The sequence below is a fragment of the Melozone crissalis genome, unplaced genomic scaffold, assembly GCF_028551555.1.
Source record: "Melozone crissalis strain CALT ecotype California unplaced genomic scaffold, PUWL_Pcris_2 ptg000155l_1, whole genome shotgun sequence".
Lineage (NCBI taxonomy): Eukaryota > Metazoa > Chordata > Aves > Passeriformes > Passerellidae > Melozone > Melozone crissalis.
Window position 1 is genome coordinate 1,205,635 of NW_026535926.1, and position 15,129 is coordinate 1,220,763.

Sequence of the window (15,129 nt, forward strand, 5' to 3'; positions counted from 1 at the left end):
GGTGCCATGTTTCTCTTGGATACAGGTGCAAAATGGATTTCTATTTCAGATGCAGAATTTTGGTTGTATGCAGTACTCTGAAATTCTCACACAAGTTTGAAAATTCAAAATTCTTACATCTTGAAGATGGGTTTGAAGAGACCAAACAAGTGATAAGCTAGAGAAATTAGTACTCCTCTGCAACAGATTGCTGGAAACTAATTAATTAGTATAAAAATAGTCATGGATTCACCAACGTATTAATTTTCTCTTCCAAGAGAAGGGTATCTGTCAGTCATGTTAAATTACCACATTTGTGCAGGGCTAAAACTGCAAAGTAGAAGTCAAGATGTCAATACAGACAGCTACTTTGTTAAAACTTCTTTTCTTTTAGCTGCTTTTATTAACAGAGCGTCCAAAATACCTAATGCTTATCTTGAGGTTGCATTTGCTCTAAGCCAAAAGCTTATAGCAAAGCTGTAGCTGGAGTAATGGAGGGATACAGTGAAAATCCTTAACCTGGGTAATAGGCAAGAAGTTAAACACCACAGGATTTTATCTCCTGTTCACTGTAGACAGCCAAGTAAACCCAGTCTTTTAAAGAAGTCTACTAAAGAATGTCATTAGGTAGCTTTGTGAATGTTTATGGGACACTTCTCCAAGTTGAGTGGTGGTATGTGAGAAAATTTAGGCAGAAAGTTGAAATGGGAGACATAGACTGAATCTAAAGACAGTAAAATCTGGCATTTTACTGTGAAAGAGCTGGATAGCTGGTTAGAGAACTTGGAAACTTCTTGAAAATGAAAATAGGTTATTCTGATGACATAAAGAGAAAAGTGCTGAGAGGAGTGACGTGGCCAAACTCATAATGTGCAAAACCAACAAAATCAGTCATGACAGTTCTGAGTGGGACACTCAAAAAATAAGAGGTAAGACATGATGTGGTAAGCAAGAAGCAGGCTGGTGGGAGCTTACACGAGTGAGATAGGCAGGAAGGACTGAGTTATGAATAGTCTGAGGAAAAATTTGACAACATTTAGAAATAGCCTGATTACCTGGGGGCTTGTAGAGGAGTTGGTATGAAAAGATGCCTGGCTTGCAAGTGAAGTGGCAGGAAGTGTTGTTCCCAGTGGTCATTTTACATTGTGTGCAAAGAAAGCCATAGGAGAAAACAAAATAACTGCATATTTATAAATATGGATATGTACTAATATCTGCCAAGAAAATAAGTTCAATGCAGAAGCAGCTTTAATGCATGCAGTTACAGTCTGCTTTTGTCTTAATTCAAAATGCTGCTTAACTCCTAAAGTTGTACATTTGTTTTTGAGACTGAAAACACCACACACGATTTATGGCTAAAAACATGGAGGGGTTTGTGGGATAAAGAACCTGAGAATATAAAAACACTTTCGTGGCAAATTTCTAGGAAATGTTACTGTATTAGAAAAAAAATCTTTTAATTTGTTTTTTGATAGAATACACTTGAGAATGTTTCCGATTTAAAAGAAATGTTCTCATGTGACAGTGCAGCAATGGCTACTAAGGAAGTAGTTACATCTTCTCCCTGTGGCCTGTTGAAATATTTGCTTCCCTTGTTCCCAATTTAGCAGCATATTTGGTATCTTCTGATCTGTGTCCCCTTCTCTCTGAGTTTCTCACTTATCTGCCCATGCCTCTCTTCCTGTACTCCTCCATTCCCGTTTCAAATCTATTCTGAAGATGAATTTCAAAACTTTGGCCCTAATTGTCATGGGGACATTCGTGTCTTTACAATCATATCTCTTGTAGTACCGTGAGATTTAGTTTCTTGGCATGTGAAATGTGGCTGTTGTAGAAATCTTGGTCTCAGAGAGAAAGATATTTGTTTTTATAGCTACAGTTATTTTGTAGATAAGCTTCTCTTCCATCTTGTGTCACTTCCATATTATCCAGCTCTTACAGAAATTGGTATGCTTAAGCAGTAGCAGCACTAAGAGATGGAGAGTTGGTGTTCTCTGCCTGTGGTACCCAATTTTTGGAATTGGAATTCCCCCAAAGTGCCTTTCCATTTATTCACGATTTGTGAGGGGAAAAGAATAAGTGCCTTATTGCATGTTTGTAAATAGATTGCTTTGTTAATAAACTTTTGGAAGAAGTATGCATCAGCGATGATCTCGTTTCCAAAAATTAATTCCAAAGCATACAAGAACTTAACTACTGCATGTTTGACAAAATCTAATGCATTTAGCACCAAAGTTATTTCTTTATGCAAAGAAATAACTATGAAGGATAATTTATCTTTTGTTGTTGTTTGTGGGTTTTGGGTTTTTTTCATAATTTATTGTGTATTTTCATAGGTTTGGAGATACCACTTTGCAGGAAAACATTAACCAGGAAAACTTAGAGCTTCTCAAAGAATATTACAAGTTATTTACAGAAAAAATGCCTCCTGATTGTGAGTACAAAATAATGCAATGTCCAAATCGGTTTGAAAAGCTTTGAGTAGGTAGAAGGTTATAAGACAGTAATATTAGCAGAATCCCATAACTTGTTCCATAAATTTAAACATTTTGTACCTGTACATGACCCTGCTGGTCTCAGGAGTGATTTCAGGCCTTGTGCCACAGCAGAAACTACAGAGAAAATGAAACAGAAGAATGATGAACTGAACAGCTATTTTAAGTTATTAAAATAATAAGTTTGTTAATATTTCATGTAGAGGACAGTCTGTACCTACTGTATTTTTACATAAATACTTGGTGGGCAATTTCATCAGCTTCAGTCATACCCTCTGTTCTTATTCTGAAAATATGTTGAGGTTTGGTGAACCATGGAGAAATCTGCAGATCAAATACAAGCAATGAGCCACATCATCATTATATGAACGACAAGGTTTCATTGGAATAGGCCCTGTATTCCACTTCTGTAGAACTTCTGTATTATAAACATAAGCATTACTATGCTGTTACTCTGATTGCCAGAAGCAAGGACTGAAGAAAACATCTGCATCAATCGAATCCTGTTAGTTTTAATGCCCAAACTATAGTCCCAAATGTGGGAGATTTAACTGCCTGATGTTTAAATGCTATGTAAAACTTTAATACATCACATGCGTATGTATACATGTTTATCTCTTATATCAGGATGATTTTAATTTGTTAATCATTTTGACAGAAACAAAAGCCCTTCCTAAATGATGGGCAGGATGCCCATCCATCCCCCCACAGACCTAGTATTTATTTCCAGGATGTCTACAGAGAAACTCATACAATAAGTTGGGTGATTAATTGAGGGGAAATCTTGCTAAGAAAACATCCTCGAAAAACTAACCTCATGCAGGTTAGGACTAAGGTAGATCTGCTACCTCATAAATGGATTTTATTTTATAAAATACTACATGCAGACAGTATTGGCTACTTTTCATTAACACAATTTAAACTTGTACTGCCTTCCTGAAGGATTATTAGTGAGCCACACAGTTCCTGGACTTCTTTCAGACTGTGAAGGCTTTTGAGAACTAATTGTGTCTAGTTCATCGTGTATTTTCTGGTTATTATAACTTTCTTGCTTTTTTTCTTTACCTTTAAGAACTCAGTCTCTTCTTTATACAATTTTTTGTGGAACATAAAGCATCTTTTGGTTCCACTGCCCTTCCCAGTAGCTCCCTGCCAGTATACAGAGTCAGTCTTTTGCCTTGGAGAAATGTGCCTTTTAAACCAGCCCCCTGGGAAAAAAGGGAAGCTCTCAAACTTGTTCATTTGTGGCAGGACTTAATCCCACTCCTGTTCCCCCTCGTCTGGAAGACAAACCTCCATACAAGGCTGGCAGCAACCCTGGTGCTGGGGCCACGTGAGAGGCATTCAATATTGATGGCTTTTTGATGGTTTTGTCCCACCTATCCAGATAATTTCCTATAATGCCAAATCTGTGCTACAAAATCAATGCAGGACTGTGTTCCCAAAGCTGTCAGTTCCAAACAGTGCTCAAAAAGCCCAACAGAATTTGAGCATTTGCAGCCCTATTTGCCAGGCTGTTGGATCCACCCTTGGTAGCCTCCCTGGCCTGCTGCCTCATTCATATATTCCCTTTCAAAGAATTCAATTTCCCACTCCCTGAAAGGTATTGCCACCTTCGCTGTTAGTTTTCCTCTTGTGTCTGTATTTCTCCTTGGCAATAATAGTCTTGCTTGTAACTAAGCATCCACTGACTTTCTGTCTTTAGGATGAACATACACTTCGTCATTTACCCATTTGTTAACTTCTTAAATTCTTTTAGCAGAAACTGAAAATAAGAGCATGTTTCCAGCAAGGTTCCTACCAAAAATGCTGACCAAATATAGCTCAAAATGGTACTGCTTTTATAGAAATACTAAGACAGTAAGGGTCCAAAAACGTAAGATAGTTGTTTAGTAGTACGTAAGTACCTGAAAACAAAAAGGCTGTTTGGTATTTCCAGGCTTCTCCCCCTTATCAGCCTGATTTGGTGGTTTGGTACTGTGGGGGACCCAAGGAGTTTAGGCCATTGATCATTTCCAGTCAAGGTGCAACCCCTTTGGCAGTACTGTGAATTAGGAGACTCTTGCTGTACCTGTGCTGAAGTCATCCCTCTGAGATGTCACGTTTTCTGCTGTGACCCAAAGGAAAGCTACTGGGAGCAATAGAATGTTTAGTGATACATTTGCATCATCTCAAAGCATCTTTGCCATTTTGTGCTCTCTGTTTTAAAGAAACAGATGCACCCATAAGTGTAATAGTCTAGCAGAGTGTGATGTGGTTTTATGTGCTCTACATTATCTAATGTACAATCAGAGCTTGTGATACAGAGGTAAAACAATCCACATTAAAATTATTGCAAAACAGATTCTGGATGTACGTTTTCCTCCCTTTTTCTTTTTTTCTTGTTTGTTTGTGAGTTTTTTTAGACAGCACAGTATGACTGGAGCAACTTAGTTCTTTTTGAATAGATTTAAAGTACTTCTTCCTATGAATCATGGATAAGGGAAACTACAGAATTTATTAGATGTAAAAGGTAAAAGCCTGTTGATGAGAGGGATCATTCCAACTTGGATCACGTTAGGAGAATGGATATTGACCTTCATTAATACTTCCCTCATTTTTTTTCTTCCAATTGAGTATAAGTTTTTGGGCTTGGGTTTGGGGCTTGGGTTGTGGGGTTTTTTCCCCTCACTGGATGGATAATTTACTTTCTCTGCTTGAAGAAATCCATTGATCAATTTAGTTTCACTTTGTTCCACTTGATTCTGGCCCCTTTATTTGGTGATAACTATGATTTAAATTCTTTTTACTTTGCCACCATGAGAAGAAATAATTTCAAAAAACAGATTCTGCATGTTTTTATTGATTTTCAGAACTAGCAAGGATAAATGCAACATTAGAAAAATCCCTCCTCTATATACATATGAAACAGAGGGGGAAATTAAATTGCCTACTCTTGAATTTTTGCTGGAGATGTAGGATAAATTAAACTTCAACTTAAATTCCATACCCAGAACAAGCAGGTAAATTTTTGGATTTTAAGCAAACTTGAAATTATTTTCTACTTCAAAATAAAGCCCCACTTAATTTCAGGAGAAAGATACTTTGTTACTTTTTAGAGGGGATACTAAGTGCTGTTTAACCCTTATCTTACATTATAGAAAAATCTAAGGCATATTTTAAAACAAAAACTAGATGTTTCAATTTGAAAACAAAACCCTAATTTTTTACTTTAATTTTAAAAAATAATCATCCCATCAAAGCAGGTTGTAATACACTCAGTTTTTTTTTTATTTTTCTGATTTCTTTTGAATGTCTGTAATAGCTGATGAACAGAACTACAGCAGAGATTTGGTTTTGTTTTTCACCATCCATTTATAAGATAAAGGTTGAAGATACTTCAAATTTCCACGTGAAGATCTTAGGGAGGACAAGGCAATACTCAAAAGACATAAGGTTTGCTTATTCCTTAAATATTTAGCTGGTAATTTCTATCCTGTGTTCCAAAACAAGGCTGTAAATAATAGACCTGTTCTTTACCATGAGCGTTCTTTAGTCGGGACAATCATATCACCAACCTTATCAAAATGAGCAACTTTTTTCGTCCTTTTTTCCCAGGTTTACCACATTTTCAAGAACAAAATGATTTAAAGGGATTGCTAGAAAGTCTTCATCAAAATATCCAGGCCAAAAAGAGAAAGAATGTAGAAATCATGTGGCTGGCTGCAACGGTGAGCTCTCTTGTTTCAAAGAAATTGATGAACTAACCATAAACTCATTTTCATAAGCTTGCTGACTTTGTAACTGCAATGGATTTTAAGGAAATGACTGGAAAACTCACTGGTTAAAGGAGGCAGATGTGCTGTAATAGTTTTTTGCAGACAATTTCTTTTTCTCACTTTTTAAACTGGTAGAACCTGCTAGAATTTGAGTGATTTGTTTGATATCCATTCTTTGATAATATAAAATTACTCAAAATAATTTTTTAGTGTCCTTGAGGTATGATGTGGGACACGATTGCTTGGTTCCCTTACTTTAACTTTCTGAAATGTGTATTTCTGGTCCTAGTGATCTACACACTGTTATTCTATATTCCATTTATTTATTGAAAAAGATGTAAGAAGAAAACTTTGTCAGTGCAGTAGCTGTGCAATATCACTTTTTTATTGCAGTGGAAGTACAAGATTCCACATATGAGCCCATCACTCATCCAGAATAATTACCTGGGATTTTTTTACTTTATTTTATAAATGATTTTTTAATATTTTAAAATTTTTTTAGGACTCATTCACATCGAATAGCCCCAATGAATCGGGGGCTTCCAAAGATACTAGTGCAAAGAGAATTAATCTCTTCAATGAAACAGTTCTTTCACATAATTATTTAAGCAGATTATCATATAGTACTTGTTTTAAATCCCAGTGCAACTGTTCAAATTTTTAAACAGATTTAACTTTTAAAATTTTCAATTATATGATGGAAGAAACACTCATAGGTTCTCCTTCACTATCCTGTACCTCTTTGGATTCTAAGTAAGATTCCCTTAATTGGTTCCCTAAATTAAACTTTTGAGATTGTCCTCACCATGGTATCACAAAGAACTTAAAGGCTCTAAGTATTTTCTGATTTTTATAGAATTTAATAGTATTTATTGTTTAATAGAATTTCTAAGAATGCAATTAGCATTAGATGAAGAAACACTTATTTGCTGGACTGACACTGGTCATGTTTCAGTTCATGTTCCAGTTCATCCTGCGAGCTCTCCCATGATAGCCAATGCGGGAAGTTTCTTTTTGTGATTCCTGCTGTAGTTTATTGCCTTGCTGCATTCTCACAAACATTTTGAGGTTTTGTACCATTACAGCTGTGATTCCCCAGGGATAGGTGTAAGCAAAGTATTACCTTTTCTCAGGACAGGTTATATCTGGGAAATGGTAGATTTGGGCACAGAAGCTCTCCTTCAATTTTTCTTTTTCTAGTAAAATATCATTTGAAACCATAGTATAAACTAATGGAATGATACAACCACAGATTGATTCCTAAGAGGAGGAATCATCCTCCAAAATGTCATGTTTCCTTTATGTGTTATAACTTTTTCAAAGTATAAGTGAAAGTAGACAATCCATGGCAGCAATTTGTTAAACTTTATTAATTGTGAGCCATACATTGAACAGTTCACCTGTTGAAAATAAAAACTATGTAAGTTAGATGTGTCTGACTCCATACCTTCACAAGAAGTTAGTCTGCTACATTCATGTTTGTGAGTTAAGACTCACCATATCTTCATTCATCAGATATTCAGACAATTTAGCTTTCATTGAACAGGGCAGCTGCTGCATTCAGTGAGGAAACGGTGAAGGAACTGTTTCTTTTATAGTTATGAAAGTCCCATGTCAAATTCAGGAATTCAGTGTACTGGTACTAACTTCCAGAAGATGTTTTCTTCTTGAGAAGTGCTGTAGCTGTCTGGAAGCCCTCGCTGGGCTTGCAGAGCTGTAGGGCTGCGCAGCCTGGTAGGAAGGAAGGGCTGACCTGTGGGGCCTGCCCGTGTTTCAGATTTGCCGCAAGCTGAACGGAGTGCGCTTCACCTGCTGCAAGAGTGCCAAAGACAGGACATCCATGTCAGTGACGCTGGAGCAGTGCTCCATCCTGAGGGACGAGCACCAGCTGCACAAAGACTTCTTCATCCGGGCGCTGGATTGCATGAGGAGGTACGTGGGGCTCCATGGAACTCTGAGCCAGGCCAGGGCTGCCAGCGAACAGGGCCTGAGGCTGGTTCTGAGGGCCCAGCAGAGCCTGAGGCAGGTTCTGAGTGCCCAGCAGAGCCCAGGGCCACGGGCACACAGGGTCTGAGGGTGGTTCTGAGTGCCCAGCAGAGCCTGAGGCTGGTTCTGAGTGCCCAGCAGAGCCCAGGGCCACGGGCACACAGGGTCTGAGGCTGGTTCTGAGTGCCCAGCAGAGCCCAGGCTGGTTTTGAGTGCCCAGCAGAGCCCAGGCTGGTGCTGAGTGCCCAGCAGAGCCCAGGGCCACGGGCACACAGGGTCTGAGGCTGGTTCTGAGTGCCCAGCAGAGCCCAGGCCTGCCTGCACAGGGTCTGAGGCTGGTTCTGAGTGCCTAGCAGAGCCCAGGCTGGTGCTGAGTGCCCAGCAGAGCCCAGGGCCACGGGCACACAGGGTCTGAGGCTGGTTCTGAGTGCCCAGCAGAGCCCAGGCTGGTGCTGAGTGCCCAGCAGAGCCCAGGCTGGTTCTGAGTGCCCAGGGCCACGGGCACACAGGGTCTGAGGCTGGTTCTGAGTGCCCAGCAGAGCCCAGACTGGTGCTGAGTGCCCAGCAGAGCCCAGGGCCACGGGCACACAGGGTCTGAGGCTGGTTCTGAGTGCCCAGCAGAGCCCAGGCTGGTGCTGAGTGCCCAGCAGAGCCCAGGCTGGTTCTGAGTGCCCAGGGCCACGGGCACACAGGGTCTGAGGCTGGTTCTGAGTGCCCAGCAGAGCCCAGGCTGGTGCTGAGTGCCCAGCAGAGCCCAGGGCCACGGGCACACAGGGTCTGAGGCTGGTTCTGAGGGCCCAGCAGAGCCCAGGCTGGTGCTGAGTGCCCAGCAGAGCCCAGGCTGGTTCTGAGTGCCCAGGGCCACGGGCACACAGGGTCTGAGGCTGGTTCTGAGTGCCCAGCAGAGCCCAGACTGGTGCTGAGTGCCCAGCAGAGCCCAGGGCCACGGGCACACAGGGTCTGAGGCTGGTTCTGAGGGCCCAGCAGAGCCCAGGCTGGTGCTGAGTGCCCAGCAGAGCCCAGGCTGGTTCTGAGTGCCCAGGGCCACGGGCACACAGGGTCTGAGGCTGGTTCTGAGTGCCCAGCAGAGCCCAGACTGGTGCTGAGTGCCCAGCAGAGCCCAGGGCCACGGGCACACAGGGTCTGAGACTGGTTCTGAGGGCCCAGCAGAGCCCAGGCCTGCCTGCACAGGGTCTGAGGCTGGTTCTGAGTGCCCAGCAGAGCCCAGGCTGGTTCTGAGTGCCCAGCAGAGCCCAGGCCTGCCTGCACAGGGTCTGAGGCTGGTTCTGAGTGCCCAGCAGAGCCCAGGCCTGCCTGCACAGGGTCTGAGGCTGGTTCTGAGTGCCCAGCAGAGCCCAGGCCTGCCTGCACAGGGTCTGAGGCTGGTTCTGAGTGCCCAGCAGAGCCCAGGCCTGCCTGAGCAGCAGCCTGACTGCTGCTGGGTCACCTCAGGGCAGGCTCTTTGCAGCGGTGTGTTTTATCTGTCATTAACAGTTTGTGAGACAGATATGTGAAATCTTGCAAGGGTCAGCTCACCGAGTGTAGAATATGAGCAGTAGTCTGAGCAGCAGTTGCTTTTAAAAAAAGTTATCTTTCAATTTTGAGGGTATTTTAAAAACCATTTGCGCAGTCATTAAATTTTTTGTTCGACATCTACACAAACACAGAGAAAGCAAAAGAAAAATTTGTTACGCATGGCAATTCTTACTAGTCACGTTATTGAAAAGAAACATCCAAGTAGGTTTGGACTGGTGGTGTTTGCCACTAATACCTGATGAAATCTTTACTGCGCTTTAGAAGAAGTGAATTAAAACATGTTTTATTCTAAATTGCAACTATGCAGAAATTGAGGCTGATATTATCAGGAATGTGTAATTAAAAGATGTAAAGATTTTTCATTACCTGAGTCTTTGATGAATAAAAAAACCTTCTTGAGCAAACAAATGTCAATCATAAAATTAATCCACATGCTAGATTATCTAAAGAAACTTTCATCATTGGTTTTAATGAGCTTAATCATATAGTTTTAATCGTATAGTAACAGTTCTAATCACATTGTCAAGAGGAGTTTTAAAATGTGTATCCCCGACACTAGAATAACATATAACAAAGGTCACTGCAAAACTAATAGAAAATATTTTGGTCAGCCTGCAAAGAAGTAACTGAATCATATCTTGGACTTTTCTTAAACACAAATTGTTTGTATGGTGGCTTTATAAAGATCCTAATAAGTAAACAAGCATGTTTACGGTCTGTAATGGGTAATTCTGGACCTTCATATTTATTATTGCCAGAATAGGTGCTTAATGTGTAGACTAATACTGTAGGTTTGCCCACATAAACCCTTTGTCCTTTGGCAAAGATAGCTGCTCTGAAGAGAAAAGGTAATTTTATAAAGAGTAAATGAGCTGAGATGGCTTAGCTGTAGGTTTAGTTGACAAGTGCTACTAATGCAGTGAGATGTGGTGTGTTGAACTGAGCTGTATTGTTTTGGATGTATTGCACCTTGCATAAATCCCTCAGTCTCTGTAGTGATTCAGTGAGTGAATGAGTTTTGTGCAGTCTTTCATAACTAAATATTTTATCATTAATGAATTCTGAGTTTTCTGTGTTAAATTTTGTTTTTTGGCATTTCAAATGCTTTTTTTTTTTTTTCTGGTATGTCTCCAATAAATACAAAAGTATGTAAACTACAGTAAGTTACCAGACAGGAAAATAATTTAATTACATAAAATCGCCATAATGTTAGAATAGCTTTGAGTAGAGTAGGAGATTGGAAAATTTTCACAGACATAAATATAATTTTAAAAAACCTGAACTTGTTAGTAAAAAAATGTAGTAGGTTTTTGTAGATCAAAATATAAATGGTTTTGAGTGGGTTTATGTCATGTGAGTGATTTGAAAGTTGAGAAGATTAACACATTAGTTATATTTGCAGGCAACAGTAATTTGAAGTCACAGAAGAATGTTGTAAAGGCAAAAAAATCAGAATAATACTTAAAAATTAAACAAGCAAATGGGTATATGAGGTTGAAGCACCATTACAAAAATGTAAAATCTATCAGTTATGCTGTACTTTCAAACAGACAAAAGCTTTATCCTGCTCTTGCCCTGTATATGAATTTCAGAACTGAATTAAAGTAGGTGAAAAATGAGTTACTTTGACTTGGGTAATAGGATTGTCTGAGGACTAAAGCAAAGGCTTTGCAGTAGTGGCAGTAGCATACAAAATAATTTGCACCATCAGGATAGTAAAGAAATAAATCTTCTAACTATGCTGGTTGCTATCAGTCTAACACAATACTAGAGGTTTAAAAATAAAATACAAAAAAAACCCAGCCAAATTCCTCTTTTTCCCTCCCGAATTCAAAATTTTCACGTCTAAGAAGAGAACCTATTTTCCTTCAAGGGCAGACAGAGAAAAACTATTTGCCATTTAATTTGCAATTTTAGCAGTTTTTTTCCCAATGAATCTTCTCTAGATCACTTTGTTAAAGTTTGTCAATCAAATCCCTTTGTGCTGATTGCCACAAATTGCTTTTAAGCCTTTCAGAAGAACAAGTAGACATGAAAAATTCAGTTTTACCATCTAGAATCCTAACAGTTTGGGTTGACCTTTGAAAGGCTTCTTTTAAGAGTTAACAGTGGGAGGTAGAGACTGCTGTGAAACTAAGTGAACTGTAGAAGTAAATGGTGATTCAAAAGCAGACTTTATTGGAAATGCCATAATTTTGAGATATGAAAATTATAAAGGTGCCTGTGTAGCCATTAGACTTTTTCTTTGTCTGCCAGTGGTGACAGAGCTTTTGCAGTGGAAAAAGGAAGCATGCGTTTACAGGTTCATGCTTCCTTGCCACCAGCAGCTTGGAGATGCTGCCCTCCTGTGTGCTGCTGCTTTTCAGCTTCTTCAGGGTGCCCAGAATTTTGAGCAATCCAGAAGTGATTCCCAAAGTTTCAGCGTATTTGCCTTGGTGTACATTGCATAACTCTGTTTTGGAAAATACTGCCTGTAGCTGTTCTTTTAATGACTTAGTTTGTAAGTGGAATTGTTGTCGTTTAGTGATAAACTCTACAATGTTTGTTGCTTCTTTATAAAAAAAGGCTGTACAAGAATGCTTCTATTAGTTCTTCCTTTCACTTATGAAAAATGTGGAAAATGAAGCAATGATGGCAATGCACACTTTCTCATTTACAATATGTAATAGATGGCTTTGTCCTCAGTCATAAGTCGGGCCATTATGATGCTGCAATTGATGTGTACCTGGAGCAGCCATTCTATAAATAATTCCACATATTATAATTTCCTTGATATAGGTTTGTGACTTCCATTGATCTTAGTGACAGGCATAGTTCAGAATGAGGAAAATCAATATATCATCCCCTCTGTATCAAGTGCTTGTAATTCACATCGTATTAAAACCCTGTTTATAATGTCTCTGCCACTTCCAAGTCTCTTTTTGCAGGCATCAATATTCTTATTTTTCCCTTCACCCATACCTGAATGTTTCCTATCATTCAGTGTTAAGTCTATTCCAAGAGACAGAGAGGCACAAAACTGGTTTACCTGAGTTCATTGCAGTATCTGTCACATGGTTCTATTTTTTTGGTCTTTAGAGCTGACTGCTGTTAAGGGAGGATGGACTGGTGGGCAATGCATAATGAAGTAGCTCTGTAAAAAAAAATAGATTTTTTTCCCTTTTTAAAATTTATTTCTTTTCTGACTCTATTTAGCTTTATTGTTTCAGTGACAGGATCCCTTTTGGAGGCTGTGGGTCATGAATAACCTCAGGATCTCCTGTCATTGGGCATGTTTCCAATAAAGCCTCAAAGCAGTAACAAAGGCCATGACAAATCCACTGTCTATGGTGAATCCTCCATGCTGTCAGCCTTATCATCGTTCTGAGCTGGGCACAACACCTGTCACGTGTTTCTGACATTGAATACAAAATTTGACTCAGTGTGGCACACACTGTTTCCACTTGAAACGGTTAAGGATATTTCAGGGTGTCTTAGATAAAGTGCCTATCAAAAATCTCCCTGAAGCACGAGTTCAAAGAATGAATGATCTGGACAACAAGTATTGGGCTTTTGATGAGCCAATTATAAAGAAAATATCTCCTTTTTTAAAGAGCTGTTTGAGGACATTAAAAATGAGTGAGTTGAGGAGGAGGAATATCTGACCTCCACCACCTTTTCTTTTTTCTTTTAAAAGTATAAGCACAGTGCAAACAAAACTTTCGAAAGGCAAGCCTGACTTCCAGTATAGATTTTTACATCATTCTATGGCTCTTTAGAAACTTAACATCTCTATTTGGAGGTGGAAGCTGTAGATGATTTGCATCACCTGATGTGCTGATAGGAGCCTGGGCATTAAGTAACAGTAAGGTCCAGTTTTGGTGCTTTGAACTGCCATCCATCTTGTTTTCTAAAAGTTAATTCACCTGTTGTGATTAGACAAAGCTAGCATGCAAGTAGTTAGATTATTGTAAAATATTGTTTGGTGTTCACTTTTGAGGTTTTTCTAGTTGCTTATGGAAAACTTCATTAATTTTCTCATTCATCTAGTGCTTTATTGCTTATTAAGAGCTTCCATGAAAAACTCGGTCTTAGCAGAAATCAACAACCAGATGTTTATAATCACCAGACTGAGTAATACCAGGTTTCTTCCTGTTATATTTCACTTTGATTAAGATTTCCTGGAAGAGTGTGTGGGAAAAGTCCTGTATGCATGTTCATTATCTATTGAAAATCCAGTTCCTACAGCTGAATTACCATGGCTTTGGCCATGTTCAGCTAAATCTCAGGAAGAACAACACTGCCAAGTCTAAAATGTAGATAAGAAAGAAGCAGGAAATGAGAGTAAGAGGGCAGTAGTAGCATACAACAGCGAGTTAAAGCTATCAAACATGAAATTTCTTCTAGAAGTTACTGGCCTCTAAACCAGTGTTCTTCTCAGAGTGATATAACTTGGACAGGGAGGGCTCATAACTTCCTGTCTGCAGTCCCAGCAACCTACAGACTGTCCAAAGGTGGGAGGGGGCACACAAGGATGAAGCAACCAGCTGCTCTTCCAGACAAGGTGGTTTTGTGATAGCAGATCCTGCATTCCTTCAGGAGAAAGGTGACGGAGTGTCAGGCTATAGCTCTGGCTGCCTTGTAAAGGAAGCAGCTAAATACATTTCTAGGTTTATCTTTCCTCTCATTTTAGACTCCCTTGATCCCTTCATAAACTTAGTTTCCTATTGTAGGAATGCTCTCTGGCTCAGATAATCATCTTTTCTTGTCCAGCAGCCTGGTTTCAGGTTTTTTTTCCCTGAGTCCCATCCTTTGGGATGGAACACTGGCTCAGGGCCAGCCACCATCTCTGGGGGCTAGCCTAGTGCTTAAGATGTACATGACATGAGAGAATTCAGCATTCAATCTCCACATTATCTTTTTCCATTTTTTATTATGATGCATTCATAAGGTGACCAGGCACATTCTGTTATACAATTGTGCTTTCAAATAATTAGGGTCCTATTCAGCTTCAGACACTGGATCTGAATTTTTCTATCTCAGGTTCTTTAGGGAAGGAATCTAAAATCATATTGGATACCAAAATAAAAGGAGAGATGTAATTGTGTGTCATCATCAGCCCCCGTATTTTATAACCATAATTTGAGGAACTGTCTTTGATGTATGGGGGTTTTCTCCCTTCAGCCTGCTGCTTTTTCTTTTTCCAATGAGCATTTCCCTGTTTCTTACTCTCTTGCAGTAACATCTTAGTGTGTGGTATTTTTATAGAAACTCTTCTGACAGTGGCTTTTCTCAGCTTAGTTTTAGCAGTAGTTTCTACTTGTTGCTTTCTGTGGCAGCTCTGGTTTGGTGAGTGACATTTTGTAAGCGTGTCCTTACCATTACAGCAGCCACTG

General features: G+C 39.7%; 1 protein-coding gene across 1 annotated transcript in view; it reads left to right on the forward strand.

Moving 5' to 3' along the window:
• LOC128948752 (inositol polyphosphate 4-phosphatase type II-like) overlaps nucleotides 1-15,129 on the forward strand; it is a 175,177-nt gene that overhangs the window by 142,484 nt on the left and 17,564 nt on the right. The window contains exons 18-20 of the mRNA XM_054293515.1: nucleotides 2,316-2,413; nucleotides 6,072-6,184; nucleotides 8,010-8,164. Coding sequence (XP_054149490.1) covers nucleotides 2,316-2,413; nucleotides 6,072-6,184; nucleotides 8,010-8,164 — 366 coding nt within the window. The remainder of the gene's footprint in view (nucleotides 1-2,315; nucleotides 2,414-6,071; nucleotides 6,185-8,009; nucleotides 8,165-15,129) is intronic.